Source organism: Tachysurus fulvidraco, chromosome 3, assembly GCF_022655615.1.
Source record: "Tachysurus fulvidraco isolate hzauxx_2018 chromosome 3, HZAU_PFXX_2.0, whole genome shotgun sequence".
Taxonomy (NCBI): domain Eukaryota; kingdom Metazoa; phylum Chordata; class Actinopteri; order Siluriformes; family Bagridae; genus Tachysurus; species Tachysurus fulvidraco.
Window position 1 is genome coordinate 27560162 of NC_062520.1, and position 22513 is coordinate 27582674.

A 22513-nucleotide genomic window follows, 5' to 3' on the forward strand; every position below is an offset into this window, starting at 1 on the left:
AGAGGGTCAGCATGAGAGAGAGAGAGTGAGCATGAGAGAGAGAGTGAGCATGAGAGAGAGAGAGAGCATGAGAGAGAGAGAGAGTGAGCATGAGAGAGAGAGAGAGCATGAGAGAGAGAGAGAGAGCATGAGAGAGAGAGAGAGCATGAGAGAGAGAGAGAGTGAGCATGAGAGAGAGAGAGAGTGAGCATGAGAGAGAGAGAGCATGAGAGAGAGAGAGCATGAGAGATAGAGCATGAGAGAGAGAGAGTGCATGAGAGAGAGAGCATGAGAGAGAGAGCGTGTGAGAGAGAGAGAGCATGAGAGAGAGAGAGTGAGCATGAGAGAGAGAGAGAGCATGAGAGAGAGAGAGAGTGAGCATGAGAGAGAGAGAGAGAGAGAGAGAAAGAGAGAGAGCTTGAGGGAGTGAGCATGAGAGAAATAGAGAGTGTGAGAGAGAGAGCATGAGAGAGTGAGCTTGAGGGAGTGAAAGAGAGAGAGAGAGTCAGTCATTCCTCCCTACCAGAGACCACAGCCAGTTTTCCTCACGTCTTCCAGCCAGAAGACTCTCGATCCCCTGAGGTTGTCCCACTCAGGAGAGCTTAAACATGTTTAGTTTGTTAGCCCTTGTTTGTTTATTAGCAGCTAACTAGAAGAACTAATAATTTACATATTTCTATGCAATTAATGGTGATTTTTATCTGCACAAATATTGTCCTGGTGCTTATTTCAGCAGCACTACAACATTCTACAATAAAGTTAACTCAGTCAGGTGCATCATTCACACTACTTCCTCTCCATGATGCTATTTATAATCACACAGTCTGTACATAACAGCTGGGCCTCGTCCAAACGCTACCGAAGCAGATTATCTTCAGAAAGCACAGATTTCACAAAACACAGTACAACTTTAGACTCGGCCATAATGCTAGTATACATTTTATAGAGACATGTTGATCCTGGAAAAATCCTATTTACACTGAGATAAGATCACAGATATACACACGTATATAAAAAGAGACGGAGCATTACAGTGCCTTGAATTCTCACAGTATGTTGAAACACAGAAGAGTCTGAAGATGTTTATTTTCTTATTCTTTCCCCAGACCAAGGCTGCAAGCACAGAGGAAATTTGCCCAATCTCAGCCAAGCTCTCCTCATGCCACTCCAGTTAAACTTCTCGAGGCCATACCACACGGCTCTAGACTTCCTCTCAGCGATCTCACCAAGTGCAAACCCAAAACAGAGGACTTCCTCACCTTCCTCTGTTTAAGAGGTAAGTCACAACGGATGAGGGAACGGGTCCCGTCACTCTAGAGACACGCTGGGTGGTGGCTAACAGATTTCATTGCAGCTCATTTGTAGACAGTGCTGTGTGCTGGCTGCAGTCCTGGATGTGCATCGACTGCTACTGTCGTTCTGGCAGAAACCACTGAGCGTTGAGCTATGGCTTCTAAATCTGTTTAACCTCTGTCCTTTCCATCTCGAAACCCCAGTCGCAAGTGGTTTATTTTTGCAGCTTATCTGATTATTCTAGCGGTGAAGGTACTGGAACGACATTCTTCTTAGACATACTCAATTCTTTATAACTTCTTGCCTTTTCTATAGCTGGCTCAGAGAATTCTGGGTCACGTCTGGGTCAATTTAACTGTATTAGGGTTGAGATAGTAGTGGGAATAGAATCCCACCATGTGAGTTTTACATATCCTGTGAATCTTGGGCATTTATCACCTTTACTGTAGAATCCTCCTCGTATACACCTCTTCAGTAGAGCTCTGAACACAGAGGATGAATCCCAGGATATATCAGTTGAGTTGTCGCAGATGTCCAATAACAGGTTTAATATGAAACACATTACACTCAAAAAAAGGCTCTTCGAGGTTACGTAGCTGCTTTATTGGGTTCCTCTTGGCACTCTGGATTAGCAGGAAAAGTCTTTTGTAATTTTGTATGCTCTACATAGGACACGCCAGTGTTGGCTCAAACGGTTAAGGCTCTGGGATGTTGATTGGAGGACTGGGGTTTAAGCCCAACACTGCCAAGCTGCCATTCTAAGGCCCTTGAGCGAGGCCTTTAACCCTCAGTGCTCCAGGGGTGATGTATCATCACTGACCCTGTGATCTGACCCCAACCTTCTAAGTTGGGAAATGTGAGGAAAGAATCTCACAAAATAAATCTATTATATTTCCCTGGATGGTTCCTTTATCCCTGAAGAGTATTTGTTGTCAACCCTTTCCCAATTTCCATCATTTTTTTACATTTCTGCCTCAGCAGACGTTTCAGGCTTCAGCGACAATGGCAGACTGAAATTAAATCATCTCCTTACAACCATCAGCACTAATTAGACCTGTCGTGTGCTATTGACAAGGGCAAAGTGGGTTAATGAATTTCTGTTCATAAAAGCTAGAAATGAAAACATCTTCCCCAAGGTCATTACTCTCCTTTATAATTCCTTATCTCGCATCACTACATCTTTAGTGTACAGAGAAGAGTTCAGTTCATCACAGGGTCTTATGGTCAGAGGATTTGTTTTTTAAGGTAAATGCTTTATTTGCTCTGATATTGTAAGATTGTTGTTGATCTGTGGCACAAATTAACATTGTTGTAAATAACAAAAGCCAAATCTAAAGATTATTATAAGCTAAAGTAGAAGAAAGACACTTCATTAGGTGATAAGGGGACAGTGGTGTGAGGTTCAATGAGGGGGGGGAATGGAAGAAAGATCAAGGGAAGAAAAATGAAGGAGTAAAAAAGTCAAATAAAAAAGATAGAGGAGAAGAAGAGAGGAGATTGTGCTCGTCAGCCACATCTGTCTTTTAAAGCCACCGAGGTTTCCAAGCTGAAAGTGAAGCTGCTCTATAATAATAATAACTAGAACGGTACATATCCTGAAGAAAATGTGAATGGTGCTTGCACGTGGCAAGTTCCCCTCATCGTGCTGAGTGTTTTGATATATGACACGTCTATGTTGTGCTAACCTTTTGATTTCGCTTACTTTGGGGGCGGGGCTACACGTGACGTCACGTGACGTGACCAAAACCCGTGTGAGGCAGATCTCCTCATTGTGCTGTTTTTTGATATATGACCTATGTTGTGCTAACTTTTTGATTTCGCTAACTTTGGGGGCGGGGCTAGACGTGACATCACGTGACGCGACCAAAAACACGCTTCAGGCACTTCCCCTCATTGGGCTGAGCATTTTGATATATGACATGTCCATGTTGTGCAAAATTTATGATTTCGTTTATTTTGAGGGCGGGACTACATGTGACGTGACGTGACATCACCAAAACACACGTGAGGCACTTCCCCTCATCGTGCTGAGTGTTGTAATATACGACACGTCCATGTTGTGCTTGGTTTATGATTTCGCTTATTGTGGGGGCGGGGCTACACGTGACGTCACGTGAATACCCGGTGGGGTGTCAATACTTTTGGACAAAAGTCTATTGACTAGGGGCCAATATTTGTGGAATCATTGGATTGATAGTGTGGAGTTGATGGTTACATGTATTGAGAGTGTGCTTTACATCTACAGAGAGAACAAAAGAATTTTAAGAATTCCCCATTCAAGTCTATGGGGGAAAAAAAAACCCTTTGAGCTTCCGTACCGGGAATTCTGGAATTCCGAACGCTTATAAAAGTCACAGCACCCCTGTCCTCAATGAGCCGGTCGATTTGACACCTCATTCATGGGTCTAGGACAAAAGCTGCAGGACAAGTTTTGTCCGGCACAATAACAAGAATGTTGCTTTACAAGCACCATTAATAATAAGAATTAGCTGGAAACTGTTAAACAGTCCTGGTAGCAGTTATACAGGACATGACACAGGACATGACACAGGACATGACACAGAACTGTTGTGTTTTCTGCTCCTCTCATAAACAAGTCACATCAAATAAACCTCGGATTTGGAAAATGAAGGATTAGGACCGGTATAGACCACAGACCATGTGGACACGTGTTGGCTATAAATTCAAGCCATTGTTTTTCTTCACATCATTTGTTTGAGTGTTTGGAGGGAAATTGTTTAGAAAAGAGTCTCCCAGCTGTACGTCCACACTGTAGGACAAAGCTCCACAGTCCCAACACCACTGACATCCGCCTGCAGTTTCAGAGTCAGTGCAAACAGCAGCTAAAACAGCACACAGCTCTGACTGTGTCTTTAAGCGCCGCTAAATCGGGTGACGTCCGCGCTGAAAAACGTGAACGAACAGCATAAAGTACAGTGTTTCCAAAAATAGCCAGATATATGAGGTCAAAAATGTAAACAGTGAGGAGTTATTTAAACAGTTTAGTACAAAAAATCTACAGAATGTGACTTCCTATAGATTTGACACTACTGTATCTGATATACTGTAGACAGATCAAGCTGAGGGCTTTTATCAGAATGCTTTCGTCTCATGCGCATAAACACACACACACACACACACACACACACACACAATCACATGCTATAGCTCACAGCTCTGGCAGCATGCACTCGGTAACCCCTCTCACATAAATGGCTATTGAGGGCATGTGCAGCAGAGCTTCAGAACAGCCACTCGATTATGAACTCTGGAGCCTTCAGGAAGGATTAGGAGCAGTGTGGATGAAGAGCAACTATGAGGCCATGTTGCTGTCTCCACTGTTAACCCTTCTATGCTGCCTCTGGCCTCTTGGCTAGGAAAAGACAAGCCTGAGCTGTAGGATGTTACATGGTAGCGTGTGATCTGTCGACATTAAACAGAGCAGCAGTTAGTTAACTCCCCATGGGTTACTTTCACTGCAAAATATCAGGCACGTGGACGCTGCAAAACCCAGAGAAATCACGACGACCAAGAAAAGAGACGAATCGTGTCTTTCATTGCAGTGAATGTTAACAATATCACAAGATTCATCTGAAATGATTATGTCTGCGGCAGACCAGAAAGGAATAACAGCAGCAGTGACATTTAATGATCCCTGAAATATTTTTAGATCATCAGCTCTACATGTCTCTGTACCATGCTGTAGCTGTACACACCAGATCTTAGGGTGCTTCTGTAGTGTGTTGCCTGTTTGAATCAGACACAGGTGTATGTGTGTGTGTGTGTGTGTGTGTGTGTGTGTGCATGTTCCCATGTGTGTTTCTGTGTGTGTGTGTGTGTGTGTGTGTGTTTCTATGTGTGTGTCTGTTAGTGTGTGTCTGTGAGTGTGTGAGTGTGTGTCTGTGAGTGTGTGTGTGTGTGTGTGTGTGTGTATGTGTGCATGTTCCCATGTGTGTTTCTGTGTGTGTGTGTGTGTGTGTGTGTGTGTGTGTGTGTGTGTTTCTATGCGTGTGTATGTGTGCGTGTGTGTGTGTGCGTGCGTGCGTGCATGTTCCCGTGTGTGTGTGTGTGTGTGTGTGTGTGTATGTGTGCATGTTCCCATGTGTCTTTCTGTGTGTGTGTGTGTGTGTGTGTGTGTGTGTGTGTGTGTGTGTGTGTGTGCGTGCGTGCGTGCATGTTCCCGTGTGTGTGTGTGTGCATGTTCCCATGTGTGTTTCTGTGTGTGTGTGAGTGTGTGTGTGTGTGTGTGTGTGTGTGTGTGTGTGTGTGTGTGTGTGTGTGTGCATGTTCCTGTGTATGTGTGTGTGTGTGTGTGTGTGTGTGTTTCTCTATATATATATATGTGTGTGTGTGTGTGTGTGTGTGTGTGTGTGTGTGTGTGAATTTTTTTTTAAATGAGCACTTCTGTGATCTTGCTGGTGTTAAATCTCATGTTATGGTGCTGCATCTTCACACTTATTGATAAATATCGCACACATTACTACCCGATTTTATAGGTTTCGGATCTGTTTTAAGCTGCGACTGAATACATGTTTAAAAAGCGTAAATAACAATGTTTTTTTGTTTTGTTTTGCCGCTAGATGTGAGCTGTTGTTTCCTTTTGTCTCTTTGACACAAGCACTAATTGTGCCCGAAACTCACCCGTGTGCTTCCTCTGCTCTGCTGCTCCAGGTTCTTCTGCTTTACCCAGTAACATGAAGTACTTTGGTAGTGCGCACGAAAATGAAGATGCTGATGAAGAAGAGAAAGAAGACGAAGAAGAAGAAGAGGAGGAGAACGAACGAAAGAAACCGTCCGCTAACACTAACATCACAGCTTCCTGTCAGGTCACTCCACGCAAGACTAAAGCCTCGAGCAGAGCCATCGCAAATGGGAACGGTACTTTCAGCTCCTCATGGCTTTGTTTACATGTGTTTGATTTTCTTTGTAATCAAAACCGTCAGAGCACAAAGTACATTATTGCAGGTACATAATAAAGAGAGCAGACATTTGTTTTCTGTGTCAGAGCTTTGGGCAGGTGAGTTATGGCTCTGCTTTTCTCTCTCACCATGCAGTTAATGTTGTGTGGCTATACACCACACACTCTGTCAGCACACTGCTCATGTAGCACGGGGATTTCATGATAGACGTGAAGGTCCATCTTCCTGTATAATATATATACACTACATCCAGTATACACCATGTAATCCAGTATAAAGTCCAGTACACACTTCCAGTCCACATCCAGTATACACTATAAAATAGACTATAAATAATTGAGATCTTTATGAGGCTGGGAATTGTTTTATTTTGCACTAACAGAGATGGGACAATAACAAAGGACTATTCCGGTAACAGAACAAGAGGCATGCACTTCATCTAAACGAAAAGAAAGAGAAAGAGAAGTGACAGCAGAGCAACCGGAGATGTATTTCTCTAAAGAGTGATGATGGCTTTGAAATAATGCCGTTTATACAGAAACAAATAATTATAAGGAGAAACAGGAAGCAGGAATGTAATGTTTTGTTTTTTTTTTTGTTTTTATTATTATTATTATTATTATTTTCAAATTTTCTCATGTGATTAATGTATACAGGATATAATATGAATACTATTTCTGCTACTGGGTAAAAAAAAATCACCTGGCTCAATTCTTCAGCACAGCTCATTCTTCACAGCAATGGAAAGTGATGAATATTTATTATTTATGGGGGAAAGAAAAAAAACGGAGTGAACAGACTGGAGTTTGTTTCACTCCATGTTCAGTTGCGCACCATTGCTGCCTCCTCCATGTAACTGGACTCCGTTTCCCACTCAGCACAATCAGCCTCGTAATCCGACACGTCGGCCATCCGATCCTCCGCCACACGCTGCACATGTCAGACGAGCTCCACACACACGACTCTGTTCACACAGACACATTAATCTCACATGCATCCTTACAACCGTCCTTTGCAGCACAGCAACTCATTTCATTCTCATAGGAAAATATAAATGATCGTCTTTTTCAGGCCGCGTTCGGTTCCGTGTGGTTACTCATCGTTGCCGCACTGCACACTGTACCTGCGTGTGAACCTGGGCTCTGAAAGGCAGCTGTGTGTGAAACATAATGAAATTGACAGTTTAGTGCCGCAGTGCTTTTTCAGCCGCTGATCCTTTTTTTTTTCCTTTCCTTTTTAGACTTTTATGTGCACAGTTGGCTCAAAACCAGCTCGTGTGGGTATTCAGTCAGTCCCTGGAGAAGTTAGAGTGAAGTTTTCAGTTAGAAATGATACCATTAATATTTATTTGTTTGTTTGTTTGTTTGTTTGTTTATTTAAAGTCAGATATGGGACATGTTTAAATGTTTGCTGGAAAACTCTGAAAGTAAAGTCAAGACAAGAAGCTTTTATTGTCATTACAACCAGATAGAGCTGTTGCAGTACACAGTGAAATGAGACAACGTTCCTCTAGGTTCATGGTGCTACATAAAACAAAGACAGAGATAAGGATTTAGTAAGTAGTCCTAGCCACAAGTGCATCTTTGCAACCTGGTGCAAACAGTCAGGACAAAGACAAGACAGACAAGACAGTGCAGGACAAAAGACAGTGCAGACGAAAAGTTACAAGACAATACAAAAAGTACAAAAAATACAATACACAAAAGATAAACAGTAACAGAAACAGCTCCGACCGACCAGTGTAAATACTGTGTGTGAATACTGAATGTTCAAACAATATGTCGTGCAGTAACATTAGAACGAACACACTTTCTTAGCAGCAGTATTAAAAGTATTAACAGTGGAATGAATTCTGGATGATTTTTTTTGTGTTTTAATGTTTTAGTATTTTTCACCCATTTAGAACCATTTATGCAGAATCATAAACTTATACTTAACATTCACATTTTAATACCTACGTAGAAAACGACGGCCATTTGGTAGCAGTAAATCAGCCGCTAAATTAGCTTGTACGGTAAAGTTTCTTACAGGTTTCAGTAACCTGATCTGGATTGTAATACGCATTCTTATCTGTCAGAAATGTGCCATAATCCAAGCTTTTCTCTTTTTTTAGAGAAAAGATCCCAAACGCCATGTCACTCTCTGATCTCAGTAGTGACACTAGTGATGTCACCACATTGAGCTCATATAGAACTCCCCGAAATCAGTATACCGAAGATAAAAATCAGTACTGAGGAAGCCTCCATTTTTTAATAGAAACCTGTGACTTTTGTGTTATGTCCTTAAATTTGCTTGATCTTTCTTTCTTTCGCTCTCTGCCAGTGTTTAATGGGTATTCCCGGCCAAGTGGGGTACGGGAGAGAAGTCTGAGGGTCAGGGGACGAGATGGAGCCCAAGGAAGGGAGAGAGGTTCAGAAACATCCAGGGCTTCAAGCACACACAACCTACGGCCCAGCAAGCCTGCAGTGGAACACAAACAGCAGGTAACGTGGCTATAAATACGGGAAGAATTTTGATGTGAAAAGTTTCTTTAATATTTAACGTGTTATTATACATGTTGCAAAGCGATGATATGTTAAAATAAGAAAAAAAATCACGTTTACCGCCTGTATAAAATGAACAAGAAGCCATTCTGCATTGCTGATTTACAGAATAAACACAAAGTGTAGTGTTTTGTACTTCTGGTAACTGTAGTGTTCACGGTAACAGCCTGCAGCAGGCCTATAGCAACACATGATGTCATCACATCTGCCTAATCCCCTTCCTCCCCCTCCTCTTCCGTCCCCCACACACATTTAGTGCACCGAGGCTAGTCATGCTAGATAAAAAAGCTAGACAAAAGCACCGAGTTCGCCGTCGAGTGTCGTAAACTACTTTGACATGTTGTGCGGGTAATGAATGTGCTGGCGGATGGCAGGTTTTGGTGGCTGTCTCTGCCCCACCCCCACCACTAGCACATTTGCAAGCTGAACAATCACAGTAGATGTGCACACACTTGGAAAAAAGAGGGGCAGCAAGGCCTTTCGTCAGCCCTCTAGTGGGGAAATGTGGCTTTTCTCTTATTAAAACTGTTTTCCTAATAACCAACCTTGTTTTCTAATAAAAACACAATTTGGTGATGCAACTGATTCGTTTAGCACTGTTAATTTGACTATTTTACAAATGACACAATCAGCATGATTACATTTTTTGTTTGTTTTTCGCCAGGCCAATAAAGCTGCCCGACCCCAGCGAGCCGCTTCAGCTAACAGTCGGAAGGCATGGAAGGAAGATTTGCCACCGCTTCCCCTGACCAAATCTGTGAAATACCCCAAGGGCCATGTGACCTACACCAAAGCCAGACTGTTGAAAGAGGCAAAGCTAGAGCTAAGTGCTCCGAGGCGGCACCTAAATTCAAATCACACCAACATACACCTTCAGCACAAAAACTCAGGAAAAGCCCAAACTGGTCGCAGCAGGACACAAAAACAGTTGCCACCGTCATCCACAGTCAGGCGCAGTGGACTGCGACAATCGAAGAGGCAGCTGGAGATGGCGGTGGTTAAACCGAATCAAGCAGGGACTGATGTGGAGGTAAAAAGGGTCAAGGTACAGGTAATTCCTCTGGATACGCGGAGCAGGAGAGCGGCTCAAAAAACCTTGCATACAGGAACTATGAAACTGCGAGTGATGAGATCCCAGAGACCCAAAAGAGCCGCTGCTGGAAAGTTACCGCTTGTCAAAAGGACGCCGTGTAAAACCACATCTCGGGGCAAGAGCAGCTCCGCTACCTCAGCTCATCATCACCACAGGGACTTCCTGAAACCAGCCACAATTGCCAAACCAGCCAAGCCTCCGAGACCCAGCGAGCCTATCAAAACAAACAGTCCTACTGACCCTGATGACTCACTTAACATAGCCAAATCTCCTAAATTTGTGGAGCCCAAAGTTGCTCAGGACAAGGAGCGAGGCAAGTGTGGAAGTGTACCGGAGATGACCGAGGTCCCCGTGTTCCATCCTAGCCCACGTGAGTTCAACGACCCTTTGGTGTACGTGGAGCAGATTCGTGAGCAGGCTGCACCCTTTGGTCTCTTTCGGGTGGTTCCACCATCCGGGTGGCGGCCAGAGTGCAAGCTGAAAGAGGAGATGCGTTTTGTCTCACATGTGCAACACGTACACAAGATGGGCCGACGCTGGGGCCCTAACGTGCAACGGCTTGCCTGCATCAGGAAACACTTGCGTGTTCAAGGCATCAACATGGATGAGCCGCCATTAATTGGTATGGACATTATCAGCGAGTGGAATGATGTTTTCAATCTTGCTTTAGTACAGTCTAACAAGGCATGGCAGTCAGTAATCTGTAAACCTGTGTAGGTGTGTGTGGTCCAACGTAAGTGACTTTAGACAAGTGGGTCTTGGTCTGTAGTTGTGGGTAAATTCTGGCAAACACCCAAAAAATCTGGTATTTTTGGAAACCATTAATAAACTTCCCCAAAACGATGTGGAAATATTTACCTTGGGCACCTTTCTGCAAAGGCCACACTGGATAAGGAGCCAGTTTAACAAATGGAATAGTAAAACAGTCCTCACACGATGAATGTCAGGCTTTATCAGGTGCCGCCATCAGGATTTAATATTTAAATGCAATTTTCTCTCTTTTAATTTTTGAGGATTGCAAGGTTTAAAGACTAGAACTTTCCTTCTGCCTGAGATGCATGTAGTTTTCAGAGCTTTGATTGTACATGTGAATTTATCCAGGTGGCTAGAAAGATGTGGAGCCATTCAAGGGTTTAATGACTTGAGTAATCATTTGCAGCACTGTCTTTTGATAGGAGTCAAGAGTTTATCCCTGGCAGAAAGCATAAAGTGACTTTCTTGTCCACAAGTTTCTCAGTACTCGGTGTATCTCTAAGTGTAGCTTAATAACCAACTAGGAAAGTAACATAAGTCCTGAATTTAAAAGAAATTTTTATGTAAGTATAAACAGATTTTTTTATTGCGTAGAGGAAATCGCCTCCAATTGCAATGTCATCTTATGTAATCTCTGCTCCCTAAGTATAGAGCTATATGGACTTGATCCATTGCCCATCAAGGACTCATTTATCAAACTTCACTTGAGTTGTGCTAAAGATTTTAAAGGCCCTTAAAGAAATGGCAGAAATTCTGCCAAGAGATAATGGCAAAAGCAAGTCGACAAACATGCCAAGCGAGCACTATCGACCCACTGGGAGTGTTTTCAAAATATTCCGTAATAAAGACTAAAGGTTATGATGTACAATTTATGCATCTAGCATACTGCTGTGTCTACCAGCTATGACAAGAATGCACTAGTGTACTTTCCAAATGTTACAAAAACTACCTTTAATAGGCCATGATTTACTAAATGACCACTTATGGTTTGGAGAACAAAGTTGTATTTAGAAGGTAATTAATTCATTTAGTCTGTCATGATCTTTCATCTTTATGTATATGTAGCATGAACAGTCTGTTTATGGCTTATGAATAAGATTTATATTTGGTTCTTTCTAAGGATGTAATGTGACCTTGTGAGTTCTGTATAAATGCGTACACTTACTAGCTGGCCCTATTTAATAGATGGCCCTGTTTGAATAGACCATGGCACATCCAGACAGTCCTGGAGCCAAGGCCACTGTGCCAGCTCAATCTGGCTAACCTGCATTCAGTTGAGAACATTCAGCTTTACAAAACCACCTGGCAGCCTCAGTGCCACTCCAACATGACCCACATTGACAGGACAGACAGGGTACACGTAGGGCATTAATGGACTCCTCATAGCCTTGAAGAACAGAAGGATGAATCGGCTCGGTTTATTTTTGTACTCAAAAGTTAGAAGTCATTTAAAACCAAAATAATGTTTAAACCTCTTTTAAACAATCAGACATTATTTGCTATAGTTATTACTGACATGCAGTTATTGTGAATTCAGGTGTTTGTGTGTTTATATTTGTTTCATATCGTTCACTTGGTTAGGACAGCAGGGGGTGGCATTTGCCTTCAGTACATAATTGGTTTGTCTACGAGTTTGTCTACGATCTTCTTATTAAACATATTATATACTTGTTTATTTGGTATGTTTATATTTTATATATCTTACCCTTGGCACGTCTGCTTTCAGGAATGGTTTGTGATCCAGGTCCTATGTATGGATTTGTTTAAGGTCCAGCTACTGTGGGTCATTAAGTATTCTTCCCTTTTGCTATATATCGCCAACCTCAAGTGCTCAGCTTCTACAAGCAGAACGGGAATCTGTGCTGAATAGGAGACTTCATTTTAACACTGCTTCCCATCCATCCATCAAACCAGAAACTTATTCAGCTTCTGCTAAATTCCATTTACCAGTAATACCATTGAGATATTATTTCAAATATGTTCTCCATATCCATCTCAGTGTTTGGCTCATAATGCCAAGCTTATTGTCAGCAGAATGTGTCATTCACATCTGAGGCAATGGTTTGCAGAAGGTTTTCATATAAAGTTTGATCACAGAGAATAGTTCCTGAGCCAAGAGTGTTCATTTATTGACTCTCATTCGTTATCCTTTTCTGAGGAGATTGGAGGGAGGGATATATTTGTTGATGATGAAAATGTAGGCAGTAGATTAACCTTCTTGTCTGGATGTTTCTTGATTATAAGTGATGTCTACCTTTTTTATATGTCAATCATTTAGTCATTTCATTTCTACCTAGCTTAGCTCTGCTTGGGTTTCTTACAGCTCAGAAAACAATTTCCTCTGAGTGCAGGCCTGGAAGTTACATTGCTGATTTAGTATAGACCCATGGGGTACTTACTTTCACTTTTCGTGAATATACTCGGTCAATTTTATGGTCATTTTTACCTCAGTATATAATCATCTAATGTACAATTTGTTTGGGAAGATGATCACATATCATTTTTTGAGGGTCTTTTGCTGGTTGGTTGTTTGGTCGGTTGGTGTTAGCATTACCTGGTGTGCTAATTCTGCCTTACATACATTGGTCTCATTAGCCTGACTAATTCTGTTCTCCCAATTAATATTATTAATATGAATTTTAGATTCTGTTTGTTTATTTGAATGTCTGAAGTCTGCAGATCCTGATACCAGTTTCAACATGAAACTTCATTGTAGTTAATAGGGGTTGTAATCCCGTGGTTTGGCAGAGGAGTTTGTCTCATGGCTAGGTTTGAAGCAGAGATACCAAGGGTGAAACAAAGAATCATCACCATTTACTCTGTCTTTAACAGGTGGCTGCGAATTGGACTTGGCCCGATTCTTTCAGCTCCTGAATGACATGGGTGGCATGCAGCAGGTGACAGACTTGAAGACATGGAGTCGTCTTGCTGACCTACTGGGCATCCCACGCTCTGCACAGGACCGGCTCGCCAAGCTGCAGGAGGCCTACTGCCAATACCTGCTCTCTTATGACTCACTGTCTCTAGCACAGCGGGCTCAGCTGGAGAAGGACGTGCTACTTGAGAAGGAGAGCCTGGAGAGGAGAAATGGTCCCCTGGAAGGACAGGCAGACATTTTGCAACATGCCGCACTACTTCTACCACGCTGTGAACCCAAAAACGGTCTGGTGAATGGTGCTCTTCACAGGACTTGTGTGCGAGAACGCCTCCGAGAGCTTGACCCCATGGCCAGGAATGCCCGTCATGGACGGCAGGAGGGAAAAGAAGGGGGCATACTGTCTGACCTGCACAAATGCATATACAAGGTCCAGACTCTCTGCATTCAGTTTTGCATGCAGGCATTTCAGCTGCAACTGTACAGCGCATTTTCAGTCTGTTTGTTTTTTTTATTTGCAGGGGAAATCTTTTTCTCTAACAACTTTCTACCGGGCAGCCAGGAATACCATGAATATGTGCTTCAGCCAGGAGCCAGACACAACCGAAGTAGAGGTGTGTTTTTTAACTTAAGTTTGATCGAAATCTACTTTTATTTGAATTAATCCAAAAGGCTTTGCCCCAGAAGATGATTACCAGAAGGTTTCTTTTTTTTCTCCTTGTGGCCAGGAAATCTGTTGAAGTTCATTATGTCTTTTTCTTTCCTACTCTTTTCCTGTCCTTCTGTAGCAACAATACTGGAGATTTGTAGAAGAAAAAGATTGCCATGTTGCAGTGCACTGTGGGAGAGTGGATACAAAGACTCATGGGAGTGGATTTCCTGTGAGCAAGTCTGAGCCATTTTCAAAGTAAGAACCTGTATCAATTATGGTATACAATATCAAAACTAGGGGGCATGTTGGCTTAGTGGTTAGCACGTTTGCCTCATACCTCCAGGGTTGGGGGTTCGATTCCCGCCTCCTCCTTGTGTGTGTGGAGTTTGCATGTTCTCCCCGTGCCTCGGGGGTTTCCTCCGGGTACTCCGGTTTCCTCCCCCGGTCCAAATACATGCATGGTAGGTTGATTGGCATCTCTGGAAAATTGTCCGTAGTGTGTGAGTGTGTGAGTGAATGAGAGAGTGTGTGTGTGCCCTGTGATGGGTTGGCACTCTGTCCAGGGTGTATCCTGCCTTGATGCCCGATGACACCTGAGATAGGCACAGGCTCCCCGTGACCCAAGAAGTTCAGATAAAGTGGTAGAAAATGAATGAATATTAAAACAAAGTATTACTGTTTAGTATTAATCTTGAAACTGACAATCACACCTACTTGTGGGTCTTCCTGGAACTATTGCCAGAAAGCTAGAAGCACACGACTGCATATAATTAATGTATTTGTATGCTGCAGCATATTATTCCTAGAGCCTAGATTCCTATAATTAACTAGATCTGGATGAATAACAAGCACATGTGCATGGCAGAGTCAGGTGTACACAGACTTTTGGCCATAAAGTTTATGTAACCATTGCTCTTCATGTGAGTAGATGATCACCAGAGTGGTTTCCTTCAGAACGGGTTGAGTCATCAGTGTGACGGGTTTAGACAATAAAAGGACCCAGCTATGTGATTTCATGCTCATCCGTTTGGTTGTTGAGCAAGAGGTACATTTGGGACCTCTCGTTCTACACACTGCATTTTTGGTTCCTTTCGGAAACAGTGAAGGTCGTGTAAATATTTTAGTCCACCTTGCCAGACAGTGCTTCCAGACAGCACTTAATAATGCAAGTACTACAGTTTGTTGACACTGAGATTTATTCAATGTTGGTGCTTTACTGAGACCAGAGGTGACAAAAGTACACACATCCTTTACTCAAGTAGAAATACAGATACTCATTTTTTAAAAGACTCCAGTAAAAGTAGAAGTAGTGACTACACTCTTTTACTCAAGTTAAAGTAAAGAGGTATGGGCTCTGACATGTACTTAAGTAAAAAGTGTGTGTGTGTGTGTGTGTGTGTGTGTGTGTGTGTGTGTGTGTGTGTGTGTGTGTGTGTATGTATATATATAATTTTGGAGTGTGCTGATGAATATTTGTGTTCATCAGCCACAAGAGTGTTACAAAAGGCAGGCACTGATGTAGGTGATGTAGGGTGGAGTCAGCGTTCACATTCATCCCAAAGGTGTTCAGTAGGGATGAGATCAGAACACAACCACATATAGCAGGAAAGGTCAGGTGACCCAATACTTTTGGAAATGTAATGTATACCAAGTGTATCACCAAGGCCATATCCCAAACTGTAGGGAGATTCCAGCTCTGTCCTTGAAAACAACTCAAAATTATTGTGATGTTTTACAAATGACAAAATTAATGTTAATTAAATTAAGCACTTCGTGTTTTTTGGGTTGACACAAGGGGCGGTTCTAGGATTTCACCTATAGGGGGTTTTTATCTCTCAGTGAGAATTTAAAACAAGAAGAGTTTTATATTATATATTATATGACAACTCTGGTAATAAGAATAGTGACATTTCACTGCTTTTGGTTGCCGTCTTTGCGTCTTTCCGCCGATTAGCTCTGTCTGCGCGTGCATGCTGCGCGTACCTGTGCTTCTCCGTTCAAATACAGCAGACAGCTGATGACGCACTTTTGAAAGACTACAACACACGCGTGTAAAAGCAAAGTAAAAAAAATCGCTCTTGGATCAAACTGATAAATAATTTTCTTTCCCATCGACGACATGTCCTGCATTTTAACGTCATTTTTATTGTTTATTTATGAAAGTAAAAATGATCCTTATAGTTTTAGGGTGGCTGAGATTACAGACAGGGGGCTGAAGCCACCCTAATAAAGGGCTAGAACCCCCCCTGGGTGACACAATTCGCAACGCATTCGCCGGGAATCCTTTTTGACGCCGATTATTTCAAACATCTCCGTCATATATGGCCATGTGTGTTCAGGAATGTCCTCGTTGTTAGTTATTTTAACATCGGTGACTCCGTCTGAATTAACATTAGCCATTCCTTTTGTAGGCGCTGCTCATTGTTAGCTCCGCTATCCTTAGTCTATGTCTGATAGCCAGTAAATAATACAGTACACCAGTCACATGGGGAAAAAGCCGCACAATGATAGGATGATGGGCTGGAAACAGCGCTCAATGAGAAGGAATAATACTAAAAGTAACGAGTATTGTGTAAAAATGTAATGAGTAAAAGTAAAAAGTTGTCCGAAAAATAAATAGTGGAGTAAAGTACTGATACCAGAAAAATGTACTTAAGTACAGTAACGAAGTATTTTTACTCCGTTACTTCCCACCTCTGACTGAGACCAGGAATCACTTAGGACACTGAAGTGCTGGTACTGATTTCACTGCTTTATAGAGATTAAGAAGCACTTAACATGTACTCGGTTTAGGGTGAGAACTCAGAGCTGTAGCATTTGAAATTTTGATGGCTTGTTGCAGCAGAATGGGGCAAAACACTATGCTTTTAATCTAAACGCTACATGAATAAAATTCATCTGGCTGCCGTGTATGATTTTTAAGTCTGGTTTTGTAGTAGTGGCAGTGTTTCCACACTCTGTATAGATAGCAGGATTGGATATGACATTACTGAGGGAGTGGGTGTCTGTGAAACTGTAAGCAAGCTTACATTTAATGCGTTTGATGAATGCCCTTGGGGACACGGTTGCTTAGTGGTTTGCCTCACACCTCCAGGGTTGGGGGTTCCTCCGGGTACTCCAGTTTCCTCCCCCGGTCTAAATACATGCATGGTAGGTTGATTGGAATCTCTGGAAAATTGTCCGTAGTGTGTGAGTGTGTGAGTGAATGAGAGTGTGTGTGCCCTGCGATGGGTTGGCACTCCGTCCAGGGTGTATCCTGTCTTGATGCCCAATGACGCCTGAGATAGGCACAGGCTCCCCGTGACCGAGAATAGTTTGGATAAGCGGTAGAAAATGAATGAATGAATGAATGCCCTTATCTAGAGTGACTTACATTTATCTCATTAATACTGATTTTAACAGAGCAGTTGAGGGTTAAGGGCCTTGCTCAAGGGCCCAGTGGTGGCAGCATGGTGGTCCTGGGGTTCAACTCAACCATCTGATCAGTAGTCAAACAATTTAGCAGTAGCATTTGTGCCAGCAGAGTGATTGACAACCTGTTGATATGACTCCCATAGATTGGTGAAGTGTGTACATGGATTAATCACTTGTATCACCATTTTGGGTGAATGGTCTAACTCCATTGTTCAGTGTATTCAATTTCAGTGCCGTGCTGTGATCCTGCTTTGCACGCCTGATGTTCAGACTGCTTTAATAGTGAGCAGCTAGCACTCTCTGCTGAAGTGGTCATCAGGAAAGTTCAGGGAAGCAAATGCAGCTTCAGGTTATGTAAAGCTGAAGGACCGACCCCTGTGCTCTATACTTCCGAGTTCTGTTGCATTGTTGAAAATAGCTCTTGCCATTGGCCACTGCCTGCTGTTTTGTCCTGGATTCCAACACAGTAAAAGCTCTTAGGTTTTTTTTTTCCGTAAGCTGTCTTCTGCCCACTTCTTTTCTTTTGCGGAGTGGAGTTTTCTGCCATTCCTGCTGCTTGTTTCACTTCTCGATAGCACTTGTGCATTTCCAGAGAAAGATGATGAATAGACAGGAAAATTTTTTGAAGCTTTTAAGGTGTACCTTGCCTGACACTAGTATCATTATGCTCCGAACAATATGACTATTGATCATGTCAGTCTCACAGTTCTGGAGCAAATAGTGGCTTAGCAGAACAAATAACTTTATATCTTGCCCTGAAATACACAAGAGGTTTACACAAGAGGTTTTAACAATTCACACCAAATGTAACTCTAAGGTTACTCTGCTTTTATACGTCCCCCCTGGTGCACACCGACTTTTAGGTCACATCAACAAAGTCAGTCAAGGAGAAAACAGACCAAATCTTAGGACGACTGTTTTGTATGGTGCACATCATCACACTGTGACTGTTCTCATTTTGCCAGTGCAGTAAACAGGACACAGTACTCAGTGTCTTATATCTTGTCCTTCAACACTTTAAGATGAGAATGGGAAACAGGTAACGACATTTTACAGTCCACACAACGGATTGGAGGTCTGACATTGCTAGTTTTACTTAGCAAGGAAATGGACCAAATGGGGTTACCCCAGTCTTCTGTGGCAGTGGAGAACATTTGGTTGTTTTAAAAATAAATAAATAATTCAAGATGTTTATGATGATTATTTGTTTTCACTCTGTGTTTATGTTGTTAATTGATCATTTCTATATATGTGATCCTTGGTAATATTATTAATTGTACATTATTTGTAAATTGAAACCTATTATTTGTATTAATATAAAAACATGCTTGTTATTTTTATTAATATGTTTCCTTGCTTTAACCCATTCAGTAAATGTGTGTCAGCTCGATACCCATGATCAACTGGACCGAGCTTCGTACTTTTGTAGAAAGATTCCTGTCTTGTTATTTATTTCATGATGCACTTCTTACTTAACACGTATCACTTTGCCAGGCATGGATGGAATCTTACTGTGCTTTCCAATAACTCAGGATCCATCTTGCGTCACCTTGGTGCTGTGCCAGGTTAGACTGACTTTCCATTAAAAACAATTCAGATCTCTTTCGTTCTTTGACTTGTTCAGTGTTCTGCTCCTTACACTCAGCCTGGTGACTGTTCTATTTTTTTCTTTGTTTCTCTCTCTTCTCTCTCTTTCTTTTAGAGTATTTATGAACATAGAGCTATAACAGATGTCTTATCATTGATCTGACAGACTGAGTTATGAGTGGTTGTGTGTGTATATGTAAGCAGGAGTGACTATCCCCTGGCTGAATATAGGCATGGTGTTTTCTACCTCATGTTGGTCCAGGGACCAGAACAGCCTTCCATACATCGATTATCTACACACTGGTGCTGATTGCATTTGGTGAGTGTTTTATCTTTTGTTTATTTGTATGTTTTATTTAAATAATGCTGTACATAGTGTTGTTTTAAAGTGGTGTGAACCTGTAACATTTTACTTAAAATTAGCACGCACTTGTTGCCCTGGTGCAGGTTCAGTTGTATTGTAACCGCAGCAGTTCTTTAGAACTGACCACAGAGGAAATGCATGTCCAAATTGCTCTGTCACACATTTTGGTATCTGGTTTATGTTGTATATAAATATATTTGGAAATACTAGCTGTATTTCTTCTCAGCAGAGTGAGTGGGTAAAAATCGAATCCTGATGTAAATATAGTTTATAGCAGGGGTGTCAATCTCACATTCACCGTGGGCCAAAATATAAAACTGAGATAAAGTCACGTAGCCAAACTGAATATTTATTGAAAAATGAACTGCAACTGATATGTAATGTTCAACCTTTTTTCATATGGAAACAAACTTTAGTTTTGCTTAAACACAGGATTTGGAACAACCTGAGCTTGATATTACAAACACATAAGAAATAAAAGACACATCAGTGGTTTTTATTTCACAAACTTTGACCATACACTTTTTGACAAACTCTCCCGGGCCGGGCCGGGCAGATTTTGCCATCTCTGCTGCCACAGTAAATCTGTACAGCCTTTATAGCAGCTTCACATTTTGATTTCATGACCATAGTCTGAAGGGAAACCCGACTTTTTTTCATCTCCTCTGAGTTCTGGAGCTTCTGATTTACGTCCATAATGTTTCGTGTCATAGTGTCTTCTTATGTTATATTCTTCCCTTACAGACACGTTAGCTCCGTTAGCACACAAGACAAACAGGTCTGTCCTTTATATTCGTGAACAGATAATCTGCCTCCGTCCTGTCTTGAAAGCTCCTATTGTCCATCTTTCCTTTAGCGGTTTTTGTGGAGGGTGGAATTAAGTTGCCCGATGTGACTGTAACATGGTTGTTAACGACTGTCAACAGAGAATGAGGGGCGCTTGCTGTTTGTGACTACGCGTCAATGCAGTGGCAAGGCATTCTGGGATTTGTAGTATTAGCGGAGCATGTGTCTAGCCAGCTGTAATGCACATTTGATATGATCTCTCGGGCCAGAGTTTGACTCCCCTGGTTTATAGCAAAAGCCAATACTTTTGGAGCATGAAAGAATGACAGATGAAATCCCATCATTAAGAATGAATTTAAGGATTCTTATTCTCACTATTACTGTGCAATAAAAAATTCAGTTGACTATAAATTTGGAGAAACAATGTGGCCTATATGTCTGGAAAAATCATTGACTACCTGTCAGCAGTAGCTCGAGCTGACGAACGTACTCTTTTAGATTATTATGATGATTAGCGATGTCCTTCTTTGCAGGTACTGTATTCCTGCCGATGAGATGTCAAAACTTGACAAAGTAGTTCACACACTGCTGCAGGCCAATGGAACCCCCGGGCTCGAGATGCTGGAGAAGAACATTATGGTAAGACGGCGATTTATATTTACATCGAAGGGAGAAGAAGAACGTTGTGGTGAACAGGTAAAGAATCTGATTGAAACCTTTTTAACACAGATCTCTCCAGAGGTGCTACGTCGGGAAGGGGTGAAGGTGCACCGGACGGTGCAGAAGATCGGCCAGTTCGTGGTGTGTTTCCCTGGGACCTTCGTGTCCAAGGTGTGTTGTGGCTATAGTGTGTCTGAGACAGTGCATTTTGCCACAGCTGAGTGGATGAAGTTGGGCTATGAGGCAGCGAAGGTGAGTGTCTCTCTTAAAGAGGAAAAGAGAACAGCTTTTAACAAGTAAGCCACGGTATACTAGATTCCCCCTTTTGTTATACTTGGGTGTGTATGATGTCCTGCTTTTTCTGCCTCACCATTTGGTGATTTTTTTTCTTTTCTGCAGGACTTGAAGAGAAGGCGAATTGAGGAACCGTTTTCCACAGAGAAACTGCTCTGCCAGATCGTCATGTCTGAACCCAGACAGGAGAACAAACATGTACTGAATGCAGCTTCCTCACTTATTGTAGAGCTCAGGTGGGTTCAGCCAGAGGAATCCTTTCATTATCTGCACATATACAATACTGTGCATAAGACTTAAAGTAGTGATGGAAAAGATCCCTTTAAGAATAATGAAAAGAAACATTTTATACGTACCTGTAATCAGCAATGAACTAAACAAAGACAATATTTGGTCTTAAAAATGTATCAGTAACCTTAGGTACTCAGGGGTTGGTTTTTTATTGACATACAAAATGTTTCTGTCAAATTTCATAAATTTACTTGTCTGTGGTAAAATAATCTCTGATTCATTCAGTCAGATCTGTTTGTCCTTCACACACAACTGGCGTCCGTTTACAAACCACTGTACAGTGTGTTTCAATATGGCATGCTGTTTATTCAACAACTTGACCAAAGCATGACATTCTTTTCAGGTTTTCCCCCAAACCATTCCACAAAAATATATTTCATATGAAGTTAAAAAAACAACAACAAAATAATAACAAAAAAAACCCAACAAAGCCTAAACGCAGCACTTTTAAAATACACATAAACGCAGTGACAGTTCAGCATCTGTTTACTTTAAACCAGTGTCGGATTAAAAACGTAGCCTTCCTCCATGTCCCGATGATGGAGAAGAGAAGAGTTCAACACTTTGTTCTTTTGTGGTTTTCTATAAACAGGGACACAGAGATTAGCCAGCGGAGGCAGCTTTTTAATGCCGGTCTCAGGCTGTCTGCCCGTTATGGAAACCAGCCTGAAGGCCAGTTTCCTACAGAGAGGAAGAAAACCCATCGCACCAGGCTGAGTGAAGACACAGCTGACCGGCGCTGCCAGGTGTGCCAGCACCTCTGCTACCTCTCTATGGTGAGGCTGCATTTTTATTTACTAACTCCGCAGGATTTCTCAAGGAATAAATGAAGTCATTGTGAGCGTTGCCTTTAAAAGAAAGCTTACTCTCTGTGATTAGATGTAGAGATTAAATCAGTGAAAAATCTCCTTATCGCACTGTGAGGAGGCTGTGTTACAGCTGTACTGACTCCTTATCGCACTGTGAGGAGGCTGTGTTACAGCTGTACTGACTCCTTATCGCACTGTGAG

The 22513-nt window shown here is 42.0% G+C and overlaps 1 protein-coding gene across 3 annotated transcripts in view; it reads left to right on the forward strand.

Annotated features, from left to right (window-relative positions):
• The window catches only part of jarid2a (jumonji, AT rich interactive domain 2a), a 50427-nt gene that overhangs the window by 21914 nt on the left and 6000 nt on the right, over positions 1-22513 (forward strand). Inside the window, exons 4-16 of one of the 3 annotated variants that reach the window (XM_047811201.1) lie at positions 1086-1255; positions 5944-6150; positions 8514-8674; positions 9399-10449; positions 13413-13885; positions 13977-14069; positions 14244-14362; positions 19016-19086; positions 19310-19427; positions 20792-20897; positions 20988-21170; positions 21318-21448; positions 22096-22279. In XM_047811201.1, coding sequence (XP_047667157.1) covers positions 1086-1255; positions 5944-6150; positions 8514-8674; positions 9399-10449; positions 13413-13885; positions 13977-14069; positions 14244-14362; positions 19016-19086; positions 19310-19427; positions 20792-20897; positions 20988-21170; positions 21318-21448; positions 22096-22279 — 3067 coding nt within the window. The remainder of the gene's footprint in view (positions 1-1085; positions 1256-5943; positions 6151-8513; positions 8675-9398; positions 10450-13412; positions 13886-13976; positions 14070-14243; positions 14363-19015; positions 19087-19309; positions 19428-20791; positions 20898-20987; positions 21171-21317; positions 21449-22095; positions 22280-22513) is intronic. The other 2 variants (XM_047811202.1, XM_027154108.2) reach the window with 2 other exon arrangements.